The 15,239-nt window shown below is 39.7% G+C and overlaps 1 pseudogene and 2 gene segments (V, D, J or C); 2 read left to right on the top strand and 1 right to left on the bottom strand.

Annotated features, from left to right (window-relative positions):
- The window catches only part of LOC146609171 (Ig kappa-b4 chain C region-like), a 103,909-nt gene that overhangs the window by 3,883 nt on the left and 84,787 nt on the right, over positions 1-15,239 (top strand).
- LOC146609177 (Ig kappa-b4 chain C region pseudogene) overlaps positions 1-15,239 on the top strand; it is a 63,003-nt pseudogene that overhangs the window by 4,263 nt on the left and 43,501 nt on the right. The gene's annotated exons all lie outside the window — the stretch shown is intronic.
- Positions 13,730-14,211, bottom strand: LOC146609184 (Ig kappa chain V region BS-5-like). The segment is given in 2 exon segments: positions 13,730-14,052; positions 14,160-14,211. Coding segments are annotated over 2 exon segments (375 nt in total).

The raw sequence follows: 15,239 nt of genomic DNA, 5'->3' as shown, positions 1-15,239 counted from the left end.
ACAGGAGGCCGAGTTCAAGGTGGCACAGGTGCAGATGTTGAGCTTGTCACTGGGAGTGATCAGGACGAACAAGATGAAAAATGAATACATCAGAGGGACGACACAGCTTCAGAGTCTTGGAGAATCAGTTACTACTGCTAAATTCTGTTATTTTCTTCTTAACATAACTGCACACTCTCTATATGCTCTTGTAAAGCTGAGGAGCCAAAGAATTTCATTATGGATTAATGTGGCTAAACTGTTTATCTGTACATGACAATAAAACCTGAAACTTGAAACTTGACCTTGAACAGCAGTGGGCTGAGGAAACAAACAACCCTGAGGAGCTCCAGGGCTCAGGGTGGTGGTGTTGGAGATGCTGTAACTCGGCTGGGTGGTGTTTGGCTTGAAATGCTACTGATTTAGCATCAGTGTGTGAGCTAATGATAGTGAAGCTGTTTATGAAATGTGTGCCTGAGCTCTTCTGTGGCTGATCTAAATGAACAGAAGGTCCTCTTTGCAGAAGGCAGATGAGTTCACGCTAATACACTAAGTGACTTTATTCATCCTGAACTCTGCTCTGATTGGCTGTTCAGTTTCAGAATCCACTTTTGCTGGAGGAACCACACTGGAATTTTTCATTATAAAACTTAAAAATCAAAAGTTCACTGTAAAATGATTATTATGATGGAAAATGCTTTCTACCCACTCAAAACTCAGGAAATCTCAGTTTCCACAATAATAATCATTTAACAGTGAACTTTAGATTTTTAAGTTTTATAATGAAAAATTCAGTCCCTTCATGAAATTGTGTTTGTGCTCATTGAACTGTGTCAGTCTCTGATGCAGCTGGAAGTTACTGCAGTTTTTGTTCAGTCTGACTGAGGGAGGTTTTTGTACGACTGTTTTTCACTGTGTGAACACAGCTTGACTGTTGATAACATGAGCACTCTGACAGTAATAAACTGCTGCATCTTCAGCCTGGACTCCACTGATGGTCAGAGTGAAGTCAGAGTTTGATCCACTGCCTGTAAAACGAGCTGGAATCCCTGATTCTCGAGTGCTAGCAAAGTAAATGAGGCGTTTAGGAACTCCTCCATCTTTCTGTTGGTACCAGGCTACAAGGTGGTAGTTGTTCCAAACATGAACATCCTGACTGGTCCCACACTTGATCCTCACAGATCCTCCCACAGCAGAGCTCACTGCTCCAGGCTGAGTCACTGTGATCTGTCCTCTGGACAGATCACAGTGACTCTGACTGAGGCCACCCAGGGCTCCCACACTCCGATCTCAGAGATACTGAGGAGAGACCAGTGTTCCCAGTCCTGATGTCAATCACTGAGTCTTTGATGTTGATTTTCTTCTGTCTCTTTGTTTCTTTGTGTTTGCAGATTTAAAAAATAAACTCATCAAACAGTCATATTTCCATCTCATAATGACAACAATCAGAGCAACAATCTCCTCTAGTTTCATCCTTTTGTGTCTGTTGTAAAGCTGATATTTCAAACTCTTAAAAGAATAAAAATGCAACGAGGAAACATGTTCTTTGACTCTGTGAGTTTGATCGATGCACATTTAAAAAAGAGAGATTTTGTAACATTTATTAAACCAGACCAAAATAAAAATGTCTACAGACACACCAAGTGTAATGTGCAGTCAACATGGTTAAATATATTCTTATACACACATTTAGTGTTTTCTATAAGATGTTGAGGTCCAACCATAGATTGTCTGTGTGCTCTTCATATTTTCTAGTCTCAAAGCTGTTTCTTGACCTGCATTTTATTCGGACAATATAGATAAAAAATATCCTAATAATTGAAATTAAAGAGCAGGCTGTCATCTGTATGTTTAAACAGAGTCTATTTAAATGAAGATTTACTGATGTTTGATTAATGAACTATATGTCAGTGAAACTCTGATGAAGCAACAGAGCAGAGAAGAGTCTAGAAGCTGGTGGTGGCAGAGATGAAGCAGGTGGAGACTTAGTTGAGGATAATTGTCCAGGATGAGGTGGAGATCAGGAGTCTGAGAGTTAAAGCACTCCTGTCCAGAAACAGGTGTGAACAAAGTACGTGTTCAGGATTATCAATTAATCTAGTGATGTTTTCTAAGTGCTATGTATTGTATTTGGTCGTCTCTTAATTTGTAGCAATATACTCAATGTATATGCTTGTGTGTGTGTCCTCAGTGAACTGTATCAGTCTCTGCAGTAGCTGCATTTGAGTCCTTTCCTGCCTGCAGCCGTTTCATGACACCACTTGTTCTTTGACATAAATCATATAAAGTGTCCTTCAAGTCCTTCAGACTTTAAGACAGTTGAACATCTGTGCGTGAATTTGGATCAATGTGTTAGAGTTGAAAGAGTCAAAATTTGGTAAATAAAGCTTGAGAGAAACAACAACACTGTCATATTAGACTCTGTCATTATTTATTCACCAAGGGCTAATGGACTTACAACTCTTCAGTTTAATTTGAAACACGGCATGGAATCATTTACTTGATAGAAATGTGAAACTTTCGACCCATAACAGAGACACCATTAGTGAGGAGCTGCAGCAGGGGAAGGCTACAGTCATGTGTGTGGCCAACAAGGGCTTCCCCTCAGACTGGAGGCTGTCCTGGAAGGTGGATGGCAGTGGCAGCATCAGCTGGGAGGAGAGCAGGAGCCCCGTGGTGCTGCAGAATGACGGCCACTACAGCTGGAGCAGCACCCTGAGGCTCCCTGCAGACCAGTGTTGGGGAGTAACAGAATACATGTACCGCCGTTACGTATCTAAAATACAAAATATGAGTAACTGTATTCCGTTACAGTTACCGTTTAAAAGGTGACATTCAGAATACAGTTACTTTGTTGGAATAAAGGGTTTCCACGTCGGTCTTTTCCTGTTTCATATGTTCGGCTGTGCCCTCTCTATTTTTGGTGATTCCAGGCGGGTGGAAACACAAACAAAACACACATCAAGAGGCTCTAATTTCTGTGTCTCAATCTCACAGACCATTTCACCTCTACTTGTGGCCCGCATAATGACGTGAAGAAATATTTATAAAAAAGACGATGACATGGTAACCATAAATATTTGTGTTTCTGTAGAACTTACAGCAGGATGAATTAGTCATTGGTCTTTTGGGTTTGAGAAAGTTGATTCGAGCTTTCATAATCCAAGGATAAAATATTTAATTGATTGCTTTCAATCGTTGCTCGTATCGATATTTTCTGTTTTACAGATAATTAATTGTAGCAATAAAATTCTATTTATAGGATAAATAACTTCTTGCTTAAAAATAAAAATAATAAAAACATTCACAAAATGATCATATTAACATTTCTAACATGTATTTATAAAAAAATATAAAACTATTTTATCAACATGAAATAATGTGTGTTTCTGAGCAGCTGTCAGTTCAGATGATCTTTTTTCTCAGTTCCTCTCCAGCTGTGTGAGGTTTTTGTACAGCGTTGTATCACTGTGTGAACGGCCAGCTGCTACACTGCTGACAGTAATAAACTCCTGCATCTTCAGCCTGAACTCTGCTGATAGTCAGAGTGAAGTCAGTCCCAGATACACTTCCACTGAAACGATCAGAAACTCCAGACTGACGGCTGGTAGCATAATAAATTAAGAGTTTGGGAGATTCTCCGTCCTTTTGAAGGTACCACTGGAGGCATGAGCCAACACCTGAACTGGCTTTACATCTGACAGAGACAGTCTGTCCAAGAACAACAGACTGAGCTGTAGGAGTCTGAGTCAGGACTTGTTCTCCTGATGAACCTGAAAACATGAAAAAGTGTAGAAAAGTTATTGAGATGATCAACATCCAAACATTAGAGGATCATTTCTCTAACATGGAGAACAGATGGAAGAAGGTCAGTGCTGCTGGTTTCAGAGTTTCTCCATCAGAGCAGAACATCATTGTGGTGAACCTGGCTGCATGCTGAAGCAAAGTTTTCACAGAGAGTCTCACCCTGAACAAGGAGCCCCAGGGTGGCCAGCAGTAGAGTCAGTGACATCATCATTGTGCTGCTGGTGTGTGAGTGGCTCTGAAAGGCCTGGACAGCCACTGATCAACACTGGCCTCTTAACAGCTGTGAGCAGAGAGGCAGGACACATATGCAAACACACAGAGTCAGTCAGCTGCAGCTGTCCTGAGCTTACAAAGCTTCCCTCAGTGAGACTGAATAATGAAAGAATTCATGACATCTAGTGGAGAGAAATAGTTTTGATTTCTTCTCCTGAGAAAAGCTGAAATTATTCAGAAACATAATGAACAACAGAACAGAAGACACAGTTCTAACATCAATGTAATTGTAACACTTAATATTGACACAGTAAAAACCATTAGTAAGATATTAGTAAGTGCTAAATCCAGCATTTAGAAAACATTACTACATTACTATTATTACATAATGTCACCCACTGCAGAATTAAACTACCAACAGGCCGAGGTTACAGGAAGAACAACCTGTTTTCTAAATATCAAGATCATTTCTTTTACTGTGAACAGACATTTAATAATTAACATAATTACAATGATAAAGAAATCTCTTATACAAGAATCAGAATTTACAAGTATTAAAGAAACAAATGAATCTGCTGTATTTTGTAACCTTTTGTGGATCCTCAGCCTTCAGTCACACAGGCCGAGTGTCCCCCCATCAACCTCCAGTCACGAGGGGAAAATAAGTTTCCGTTGACCAGTTGGTGTTGCTGGAGTTTGTGGCTCCTACTGGTTGTAGTCAGAGCCAACAAACTCTTACTGCTGGCTCAAATCGGTTGCAATGACGGCGGTTAGGTTTCTAGCAGATCACTGCAGTCGCTGACTTGTCTGCAAACACTCGTTGATTCACCATGCAGGGGTAGTGAAACTTGTTAAAGTGCACCGCAAACAGGAAATAGAGAATGGATGACTGCAGCTGAGTAATCTACAAACACATGCAGGTACAACAGGTTAGTAACATTTACTAAACTTCCCAGTTTTAACATTTTCTGTTAATCTCTTTATCACAGGCCTGACTCACAGTGTGCAGCCTGACAGTGTGAAAGAAGGACAGACTGACACTATGAACATGTGAAACATCCTGCATGGACGTGGAAAAGACGTGAACCACCAGTTTCCATCCACTGGAGGATTTTGGGAATGATATTTGTTCTGCTGAAGGACAGAAATGAGGACAAACTGATATTTCTGGATGTTCAGTGAGACATTATGAAACCAAACAAGCCAAACTGTATCTGTAAAGTTGTTGGTGACTGTAAGTGTTTGTGGTTTTCATTTGTAGTTTGACTGAAGGTAATTTTCCTTGAAGCAAAGTAATTATTAAAAACAACAAAAACAAAGTAAATATTTGGTTTCATGCATTTTTCTGAATTCTGAAGAAAGTTTAAACTCAAAGGTAGAATTGTGTGAACTTGGAAGCCTAAAGAAAACATGAGACTCATTCTGACGTCAACAGAGTGACAGGAATCCTTGTTGATGGGTGTTTGGCTTGAAATGCTACTGATTTAGCATCAGTGTGTGAGCTAATGATAGTGAAGCTGTTTATTAAATGTGTGCCTGAGCTCTTCTGTGGCTGATCTAAATGAACAGAAGGTCCTCTTTGCAGAAGGCAGATGAGTTCACACTAATGCACTAAGTGACTTTATTCATCCTGAACTCTGCTCTGATTGGCTGAAAGCTGCTAACATGCAGGCTAAAGGCCTCACTTTCAAATGTTTGTTGTCTGAACATGAAGACGAGAAAAAACTGAAAAACTCTGGTGTCATAAGAGCTGAATGTAAAACTGGATATATTTGAGTTTACACTGATTCGATATAATCTTCAGAAATCGTTGAGCTTCAGGGTGACTGATTGTTGAGATTTGTTTCTTTTATTTAAAGACAGCGTGTCTGTGATCCATTATGAAGCTGAGGTCAAAGTTCATGATCAAGCATCTTCTAACTACTCAAAGATTCACAGCAACAACTGTGTTAGTTCGAGATTCCCTGAGTTTTGAGTGGGTAGAAAGAAGTTTCCACCATAATGATCATTTAATAGTGAACTTTAGGTTTCTGAGTGATGTGATGGAAAATTCAGTCCCTTCATGAAATTGTGTTTGTGCTCATTGAACTGTGTCAGTCTCTGCTGCAGCTGGAAGTTACTGCAGTTTCTGTTCAGTCTGACTGAGGGAGGTTTTTGTACGACTGTTTTTCACTGTGTGAAGAGCTCCCAGTAGCTGCTATCAAATTCACCCATACAGTAATAAACTACTGCATCTTCAGCCTGGACTCCACTGATGGTCAGAGTGAAGTCTTTGTTTGATCCACTGCCTGTAAAACGATCTGGAATCCCTGATGCTCGAGTGGTAGCACGATAAATGAGCATTTTTGGAACTCCTCCATCTTTCTGTTGATGGAGGACTGAAGGACTGCAGCTGAGCTCCACAGAAGGATCAGTTTAATATTTAACAGCTTACAAATAGAAAAGAGCTGATCATCAGTGCAGAAACACTGACAGCAGTATTTGTATTTCTAATGACAGCTTGTTATATTTTACAACTTGGATTAATATAAAAATCTTTAATGAGCAAAAACAACATTTTTTTTCTTTGTGGACCTTCCAGCTACGTCTTTTCATCTGAACTTATTGTTATAAATGTAGAAACTAAGAATGAGTCAGACTGATGGGCTGCAGAGAACATCAGTCATCTAAAAATAATGTTAATGTGTTAAACATCTGGAGCCAGTGTTGTGTCTGTATTCTGTGACTCATTAAACATTTATCTTTTTATTCGGGGACACCACTTCATTTCTTTTTTCATGTTACTAACAACGTATTCAATAAATTTATGAATGTTAAACTGTGAGTGCACACAAATGAACTTCCACAGTAAATATTAAAGTAATCGTTCCTCCCAGTCTTGTAGTTTGTTCTGCAGCTGTTGCTTCAGATCAGTTCCTCTTCAGCTGAGAGGTTTTTGTACGACAGATTTTCACTGTGTGAACACATACTGACTGTTGATCTCATGAAAACTCTGACAGTAATAAACTGCTGTATCTTCAGCCTGGACTCCACTGATGGTCAGAGTGAAGTCAGTGTTTGATCCACTGCCTGTAAAACGAGCTGGAATCCCTGATTCTAGAGTGTCAGCATCATAAATGAGCAGTTTAGGAACTCCTCCATCTTTCTGTTGGTACCAGGCTAAATAGCTAGAGAGAAAAACATCCTGACTGGTCGTACACTTGATGCTCACAGTTGCTCCCACAGCAGAGCTCACTGCTCCAGGCTGAGTCACTGTGATCTGTCCTCTGGACTCTGAGGACACAGAGACAAAAACATAAAGCAGCTTCATGGTTTTGTGGGCTTCATTTCAGAGGGACAGATGTTGATAGAGGAGAGGAGTTTGATTCTCTGGACTTTACCTGTGAAGCAGCAGCAGAGGAGAGTCCAGATGAGGACGCAGATCAAAGTCATGTTTTTGATGAGGAGGATTTCTGTGGCTTCTGTTGTGATGAAGGACAGCTGTCAGTCATCCAGTGTTCAACTCTCAGGACTATAAACTCTCCCAGAGCACTGGAGCATGGTGCTGCTGATGCAAAGTGCCTCTCTATGGAAATCATCTGACTCCAGCTGGGAGTGGGATCCATCTGATGACGTGGTTTGTTATAACAAATTTTTCAAAACATATTGTTATGGAAATTGAATTAACAAAGTCCACAGACACAGTGAGCAGTAGGTAACACCTTCAAATCTCAGCGCATGTGTTTTATTGAAAGGAAGAATGGTTTTCATCCTTCCAGTCGAGCTCAGAGAGTCAGAGCATGAATGCAGAGGAGGTGATCAGACACTTTATTTTGAATGATCTTTTTCTCTCCTTCGACATTGCTTAATAACCTTTGTGTCTGCATTTATCAGGGGATCTACTGGAAATATATCTACTCTTTTTTTTTCAGTATTTATGAGTGTTTATTTTATTAAATAATCCCACTATCCAAGGTCTTTTATATCTTAAAATCCCATAATTTAGAAGAAAATGAAGGACTTATTTTTTTGAATTCTAGAAAGTTTTGCCACTCACTATGTTATTGTGAACTTTTGATTTTGTGAAACATTTAAAATAAATGAAGAGATTCTAGAAAACCTAAATAAAAATTAGTTAGTTATAGGAATACTATCAGCAACTGACGCTGGCTTTACTCTGATACTGGTTCATATACAGTTAAATAATTTTGGGTGAGAGGTTAACCCTGACCCTAACCCAGAGCAAACATGTTGTTCAGGTTATTTGTTCTTCTGTTTGATCATCATCATGATGCTTCTCTCTTTTTCAGTTTTTTGGGACATTTTACAACAAGGTGGATTCACAATTTAGGGCCTTATTTCAAAATATCATCTTGTTTCCAAATATCTAATTGTTTATTTAAAAATGTGCTAAAAAGTTTATTTTGGGGGTAGAATATCCTGTTAGAAGACCAGTCGATAATATTTGTCTCATTTTAAAAGCCAGTTCTCAAAGCCAGTTTAGCTCCTCTGACACAAAGCTCAGTGCAGAAACCTGGGTTCAAGTCCGACCCAGATCCTGTTGCTGGAATTTAAATAAATGTACTGTTTATAAAACTTTGTTGTTTATATTTGTTTTCATGTTGGCCGACAAACTGGACAAACAGTGAATGATTTTGTTGAGTTTGTTTGTCTCAGAGTCAGAGAGCCGTGTCTCTCAGAGGTTTTTGTACGGCGCCTCAATGAGTTTGTATCACTGTGGTACACGTTCGGTGGAGGAACCAGACTGGATGTTCACTGTAAATATGTTTAACTGTTTTATGAAAGTAAATTACTTTTATTTAGTTTCATTTTATGATTCTAGAAATTACTACTTTAGAACAATATGAATTATATATAAATGAAAATATGAAATATGAGCTGGTTATTTAATGACTTCAGACAAACTAAATGTTTGACATTTTCTGTCTCTGGAAGTAACTGCAAATTATTTGTCATCCATTTATCTTGATCTGTCAAAAAGATTTCAATTAATAATTACATATTTAACAGATTTGAAGAGTTTTATTGTCTACTTCAGTGCAGTTAATACTTATCTTTCTCAAAAGGAGCAAAAATTCATTTTTGTTAGTTCTCTGTCTGTTTCACATATTTATTTGTTGAAAGTAAGAAGAATAAGAAGAATAAGAAATGTTGGTAGTTTTATCAGAGGTAGTTTGTTTTTTTTAACTGTTAGATTAAGAATGAGTTTATAGATGGGGATATATTGAAAAACAACACAATGTTTTAAGTTGTTTGTACTGTAACTCGTCTGTTGCAAGGGTTCAGCTGTGATGCTTGTCTGTTTCCATGGTTACCGAGCTCAGCGAGGGAAGTGAAACACTGAAGACCAGTTTCATTTAAACTGTCAACTTCTTTAAAATGTATTTTCTTTCTCTCTCTGCAGTGGGTTTAGTCGCCCCTCCCTGACAGTACTGGCCCCCTCCAGTGATGATGCGCTGAGACCGGAGAAGGCTACACTCATGTGTCTCGCCAACAAGGGCTTCCCCTCAGACTGGACTCTGTCCTGGAAGGTAGATGGAAGAAGCAGCAGTGGGGAGGAGAGCAGGAGCCCCGGGGCGCTGCAGAATGACGGCCTCTACAGCTGGAGCAGCACCCTGAGGCTCCCTGCAGACCAGTGGGAGAAGGTGGGCTCTGTGACCTGTGAGGCCACCCAGACTGTTGTCTCAGACATAATAAGCAGAGACCAGTGTTCCCAGTCCTGAGCTGACTCACTGGGACTCTGATACTGCTCTCTCTTTGTCCTCTTGGTCTGATTATTTTCTTTTTGTCTTGTTGTAATGCTGATGAATTTATTAGCCCAATAAAGATTAATTCAAATATTTTCATGTTTATTGCCTTCTTTACTCTTTCATGCGTTTGGAAATTTCCTGCAGGTTTGTGTCTTATGCAAAACGGACATTTATTGTCACTCTTACAAAATATTAATGATCATTTTAAATCAGTGATATCTGTTATTGGTATTTGTGTAATTTATGAATAAAGTTTGCAGAGGACTGAGAAAAATCCACCTTAAATTGTTCATCAATGGATCAGTTGATGCTTATGGAATATAGGCTTTGGTACATGACTTCACTCCTTATATTTACATTATCTACCCAAACAATTTTCTTTCATTTTATTATGTACTTGTAATAACTCCCTGTGTAAAATTATCAGTGGTGCAGCAATAAATGATTAGCCTCTCTATATAACATAGGATTTACATGTATTCATAATATTTATTTTTCTCTTTGAAATATGTTGATTCCAACTTTTTCGACTTGTGACAAAATTCTAAAACTACTGACATTGAAATAATTTAGCAGTTAAATCACAAATTTTTAACTTGTCAAAAATATTTAATAGTCGACTGTATTTTTTTCCCTAAACTATAGAGTTGAAAACGTGTGATACTGCTTCTATTTTCATTTTTTTAGTTTGTATCACTGTGGTTCACGATTGGTGGAGGAACCCGACTGTGAAACTTACATCCAACATCCCAAGTAAAAGCTGTTTTATACATTTTAACCCTTAATTTATTAATTTATTTTCAGTTAGGAAAAAAGACCCAAATGTTTAAACTGACATGTCTCATCTCTGTAAGCCGTCCACAGCTCTACAACATGTAACTAATTGGAAATTGAAATTGAAAGCCTTTATTGTCATTATATATAGTATAACAAGATTAAAACAGCTCTATAAAAGTGCACTTGTGCTTTAGCACATTATACAAACTATACAACAATTTATCTATACACTTAATATAAATATAAATACACAGTACAGTATTACATGACAGAGACAGACAGGCAGAGAATTGATGATATTTCAGTGCAGATTACTTTTTCTGCAAGTTTGAGTTGAGTATGGTGATAGACTCAGGGACAGCTTCTTCCCCAAAGCTGTTTGTTCTGGCCCGTATGGATATGAAGCCCCTGCCAGAGGGCAGTAGGTTGAAAAGATGGTAGCCGGGGTGGAGAGTGTCCTTTAACATGTTTCTGGCGCTGCTGAGAGAACGGGAGTTGTTGATGGCAGACAAGGAGGGCAGGGGGCAGCAGATGATTTTATATGCTTTGTTTACCACCCTCTGCAGTCTCTTCTTGTCTGCCCCCATGCACCTGGCGTGCCACACTGCGACTGCACAGGTAAGCAGGCTCTCGATGGTGGATCTGTAGAAGGTCACCAGCAGTGGGGCATTTAATTGCTCCTTCCTGAGCACCCTTAGGAAGTGTAGCCACTGCTGGGTTGTCTTGACTAGGGCCATGGTGTTAGCTGACCAGGAGAGGTCTGCAGAGATGTGGACGCCAAGGAATTTTGAAGGACTCCACTCACACGATACATTCTCTGTTGACATGCAGGGGGGCAGTTCTGTTCCACCTGAAGTGCAGGATGAGTTCCTTGGTCTTGGTGATGTTAAGTGCCAGGTTGTTTGATGCACACCATTCTCCCAGTCTCAGGACCTCATCTCTGTCAGCCGCCTCATTTCCCCCTGTGATCAGCCCCACCACCGTTGTGTCATCAGCAAATTTGACAATGATGTTCTCTGGGCGGACGGGACTGCAGTCAGATGTGTGGAGGGAGTAGAGTAGCGGGCTCAGTACCCAGCCGGTGCTGAGAGTGTGAGGGGAAGAGAGGTGAGGACCCAGTTTCATCTGCTGGGGTCTGTTGACCAAGAAGTCCTTTATCCAACAGTAGGTGGGTGGTAGGAGCCCCAGGTTTGCTAACTTGGTTATCAAAATGTCTGGTATTATTTTATTAAATGCTGAGCTGAAGTCGATGAAGAGCATTCTGACATAGCTCCCCTGTTGTCCCAGGTGGGTCAGTGCTGTGTGGGAGCAATGGCTATGGCGTCTTCGGTGGATCTGTTAGTCCGGTATGTGAATTGGTGTGGGTGCAGAGTGGGGGGGGCAGGTTCTTGTCATGATCCGGAGTCTGCGACTCCGTGTTTATTCTGTGGTTCTGTTTATTTTGGGTTTCTTGTACGTTCCTTGTTCACGTTTCATGTTCCTATGTTCTGTGTTCCCCAGTCTGTGTGAAGTTTGTGTGTTGTGTCAGTGCGTGTATGTGTTTCCTGTTTTATTGTGAAGGTCTGCGTCTTATGTGAGTGTTTTCAGTAGCCTCCCCTGTCTCGTCACGTTAATCACTCCCAGCTGTGTCCCCCACCTGTGTGTAATCTCCCTGTGTTCTCTGAGTGTATTTAAGTCGTGTCTTCTGTCTTAGTAGTTGCTGGTTCGTCTGTGTTGTTCCCCTCCATGTTCTCGTGTATTCTCCCTGCACCTCTGTTTCTCACCTCAAGGTTTCAGGTTTGTTTTTGCGTAGCTTTTCCCAGTTTAGTTTATTCTTAGGTTTTGGTTTTCATCCTCCTCGTCCCGGTTTGTTTCACCTGTTTGTTAATAAAGCTCACTCACAACTTAAGCAGTCTGCATTTTGGGTCCGTTTATATTTTCACACGGCCTGCCTCGGCACCCTGTGACAGTTTTGATGTGTCCCCGAACCAGTTTCTCAAAGCACTTGGTGATGACACGGGTTAGTGCAATTGGACGGAAATGATTGAGACTGGTTATGAGTGGCTACAACAGTTACATGTGCTGGCATTATAACTTACCAACAGAGCTGAGATCACAAAAACATGTTTTCTGAAATATTGTTTTTCCTTCTTCCAGCTGCTACCTGAGCCTTGTTGATGGTTCCAAGCTTTGAGCACAAAAATTAGTCCACTCCATAAAATGCTTCTGTTCGGTCAGATGAGCGACTGCATCATTTTGCAGCAGAGCAGCTAATCTCCAAATTTTAACTTTAAAACACCAAACCAACCTCTGCCTCCTTTTTCCATTATAAACTCAGATTTGCGTGAACAACAGTCCCATAATGCATTGTGTCGGTCACGTCAAAATCCAGATGGACGCAGCAGTTTACATGTGGTGGTGTGGCTGCTAAAATTAGAAGTGTTAGCGCTTGATCCTTCGTGTGTTTAAAGATTGGGATACAAACTTCTCAGTGAATCTGGACAAAAGCTATTTTTAGCACATACATGTCAATAATAAATGGACGCTTCTATCTGATCGTGTGTTGTCACTGAAAGCTCCTCAACAGGTACTGACTGTAACTCGAGGTGAGGTTGTTTCATCTGAAAGTCTAAAGTGCAGGATGAACTTTGAATCTCAGAGTAAGGGTTGTATACATGTGACAAATATGTCACTGCATATGATTTGGATGTTATGTATGTGTAGTTATGGACACATGTGATTTAATCATGAAAGCAACTCATGACTTCTGTTTTTGAGCCGCAAATTTATGTTTAGATTATTTAAAATAAAATTTATTTTTTATGTCGAGCTGTATGATATTTAATGATTGTATTTTGTATATGTCAACAGGAAGGTCTTATTTTACTGATGATTGTTCAAATTTAACAAATCATAGATTATATTACAGCGTCTGTAGTGTGAAACTGAGGGCAAAGGTCATGATCAAGAGTTTTCTCAACTGTTCTCAACTTCAGAACATCTTGACTTATTTTTAGTTAAATTTAAAGGAAAAAGAGAAAGAAACTATTTTTAGATTGATCTCAAATGTCTCTTTGTGTGTGTGTGTGTGTGTGTGTGTGTGTGTGTGTGTGTGTGTGTGTGTCCTCAGTGAACTGTATCAGTCTCTGCAGTATCTTCCAGCTGCAGCAGTCAGTTCAGTTTCTGTTCAGTCTGACTGAGGGAGGTTTTTGTACGACTGTTTTTCACTGTGTGAACACATACTGACTGTTGATCTCATGAAAACTCTGACAGTAATAAACTGCTGCATCTTCAGCCTGGACTCCACTGATGGTCAGAGTGAAGTCAGAGTCTGATCCACTGCCTGTAAAACGAGCTGGAATCCCTGATTCTAGAGTGTCAGCATCATAAATGAGCAGTTTAGGAACTCCTCCATCTTTCTGTTGGTACCAGGCTAAAGCGATGGAAAGAAAAACATCCTGACTGGTCGTACACTTGATGCTCACAGATCCTCCCACAGCAGAGCTCACTGCTCCAGGCTGAGTCACTGTGATCTGTCCTCTGGACTCTGAGGACACAGAGACAAAAACATAAAGCAGCTTCATGGTTTTGTGGGCTTCATTTCAGAGGGACAGATGTTGATAGAGGAGAGGAGTTTGATTCTCTGGACTTTACCTGTGAAGCAGCAGCAGAGGAGAGTCCAGATGAGGACGCAGATCAAAGTCATGTTTTTGATGAGGAGGATTTCTGTGGCTTCTGTTGTGATGAAGGACAGCTGTCAGTCATCCAGTGTTCAACTCTCAGGACTATAAACTCTCCCAGAGCACTGGAGCATGGTGCTGCTGATGCAAAGTGCCTCTCTATGGAAATCATCTGACTGACTCCAGCAGGGATGTTGTTTGTCAATGAATCAAACACTTCATGATATTGACAGAAACAAAGGTGCTCATTTCAGTATCCAATTAGACTTATTTAAGTGGAAATTATTTTTCTGAATGTCTCTTTTTATTTAACTCTTCTGCCCTCATCAAATTTCCCACCATGTCGACACCTTCATATACAAAAATGTACATGCAAAAAATTTGCCATAAAATCCTCATATGGCAATATTTTTTCTCCTTTGTCTTCAAAAATAAATTGAGCCCTTTTCCAATTTAAATAATTTTCACAGTTTAAACCTTTTAAATGCCACTTTAAACAGTTTAATCTTTATTGAAAAAACTCTCCAAAACTAAATATTTTCCATATAATAAATAGGATGGGACATTAGTGTCTATTAGTGTCTTGGACATGTCAAAGTTGAGCAACAAAACTGATTTGATTCCATAATTATTAAGTTCTTCATGAAAAACAAAAAAGCTGAAAAAATATTGTTTTATGACGATTTAATGCCAGATTCTGTTCTTGTACATTTTTGTCCACAAAGGTGTCGACAGGGTGCAAAATGCATCAACAGAGTACGGATGACACGTAAAAGTAAAAGACACCAGATTTCAAAAAACTTGACCAAAAAGAAGATTTCCTGCAAAAATCCATGTCACAAGTTATACGACAGCCAAAATGATCACAAAATTTAAAAAAGTATAAAAAATGCTTTAAAATGTGAACATCTGTTGATCCTGTTGCAGTCCCTAAATTTATGGCTCAAAGAATGAGAGGATGAGATGAGATGCCACAAGGCTGCTGCTGGTCTTTTAATAAAGCTTTTAATAAAGGGGATGTAGCTCCTCCCAAAAGGACAGACGGAAGCAAAAG

The sequence above is a fragment of the Diplotaxodon limnothrissa genome, linkage group LG22, assembly GCF_057381915.1.
Source record: "Diplotaxodon limnothrissa isolate DT_005_m linkage group LG22, D_limnothrissa_male_GT1.1, whole genome shotgun sequence".
Lineage (NCBI taxonomy): Eukaryota > Metazoa > Chordata > Actinopteri > Cichliformes > Cichlidae > Diplotaxodon > Diplotaxodon limnothrissa.
This window is presented reverse-complemented; position numbering and strand designations above follow the sequence as displayed.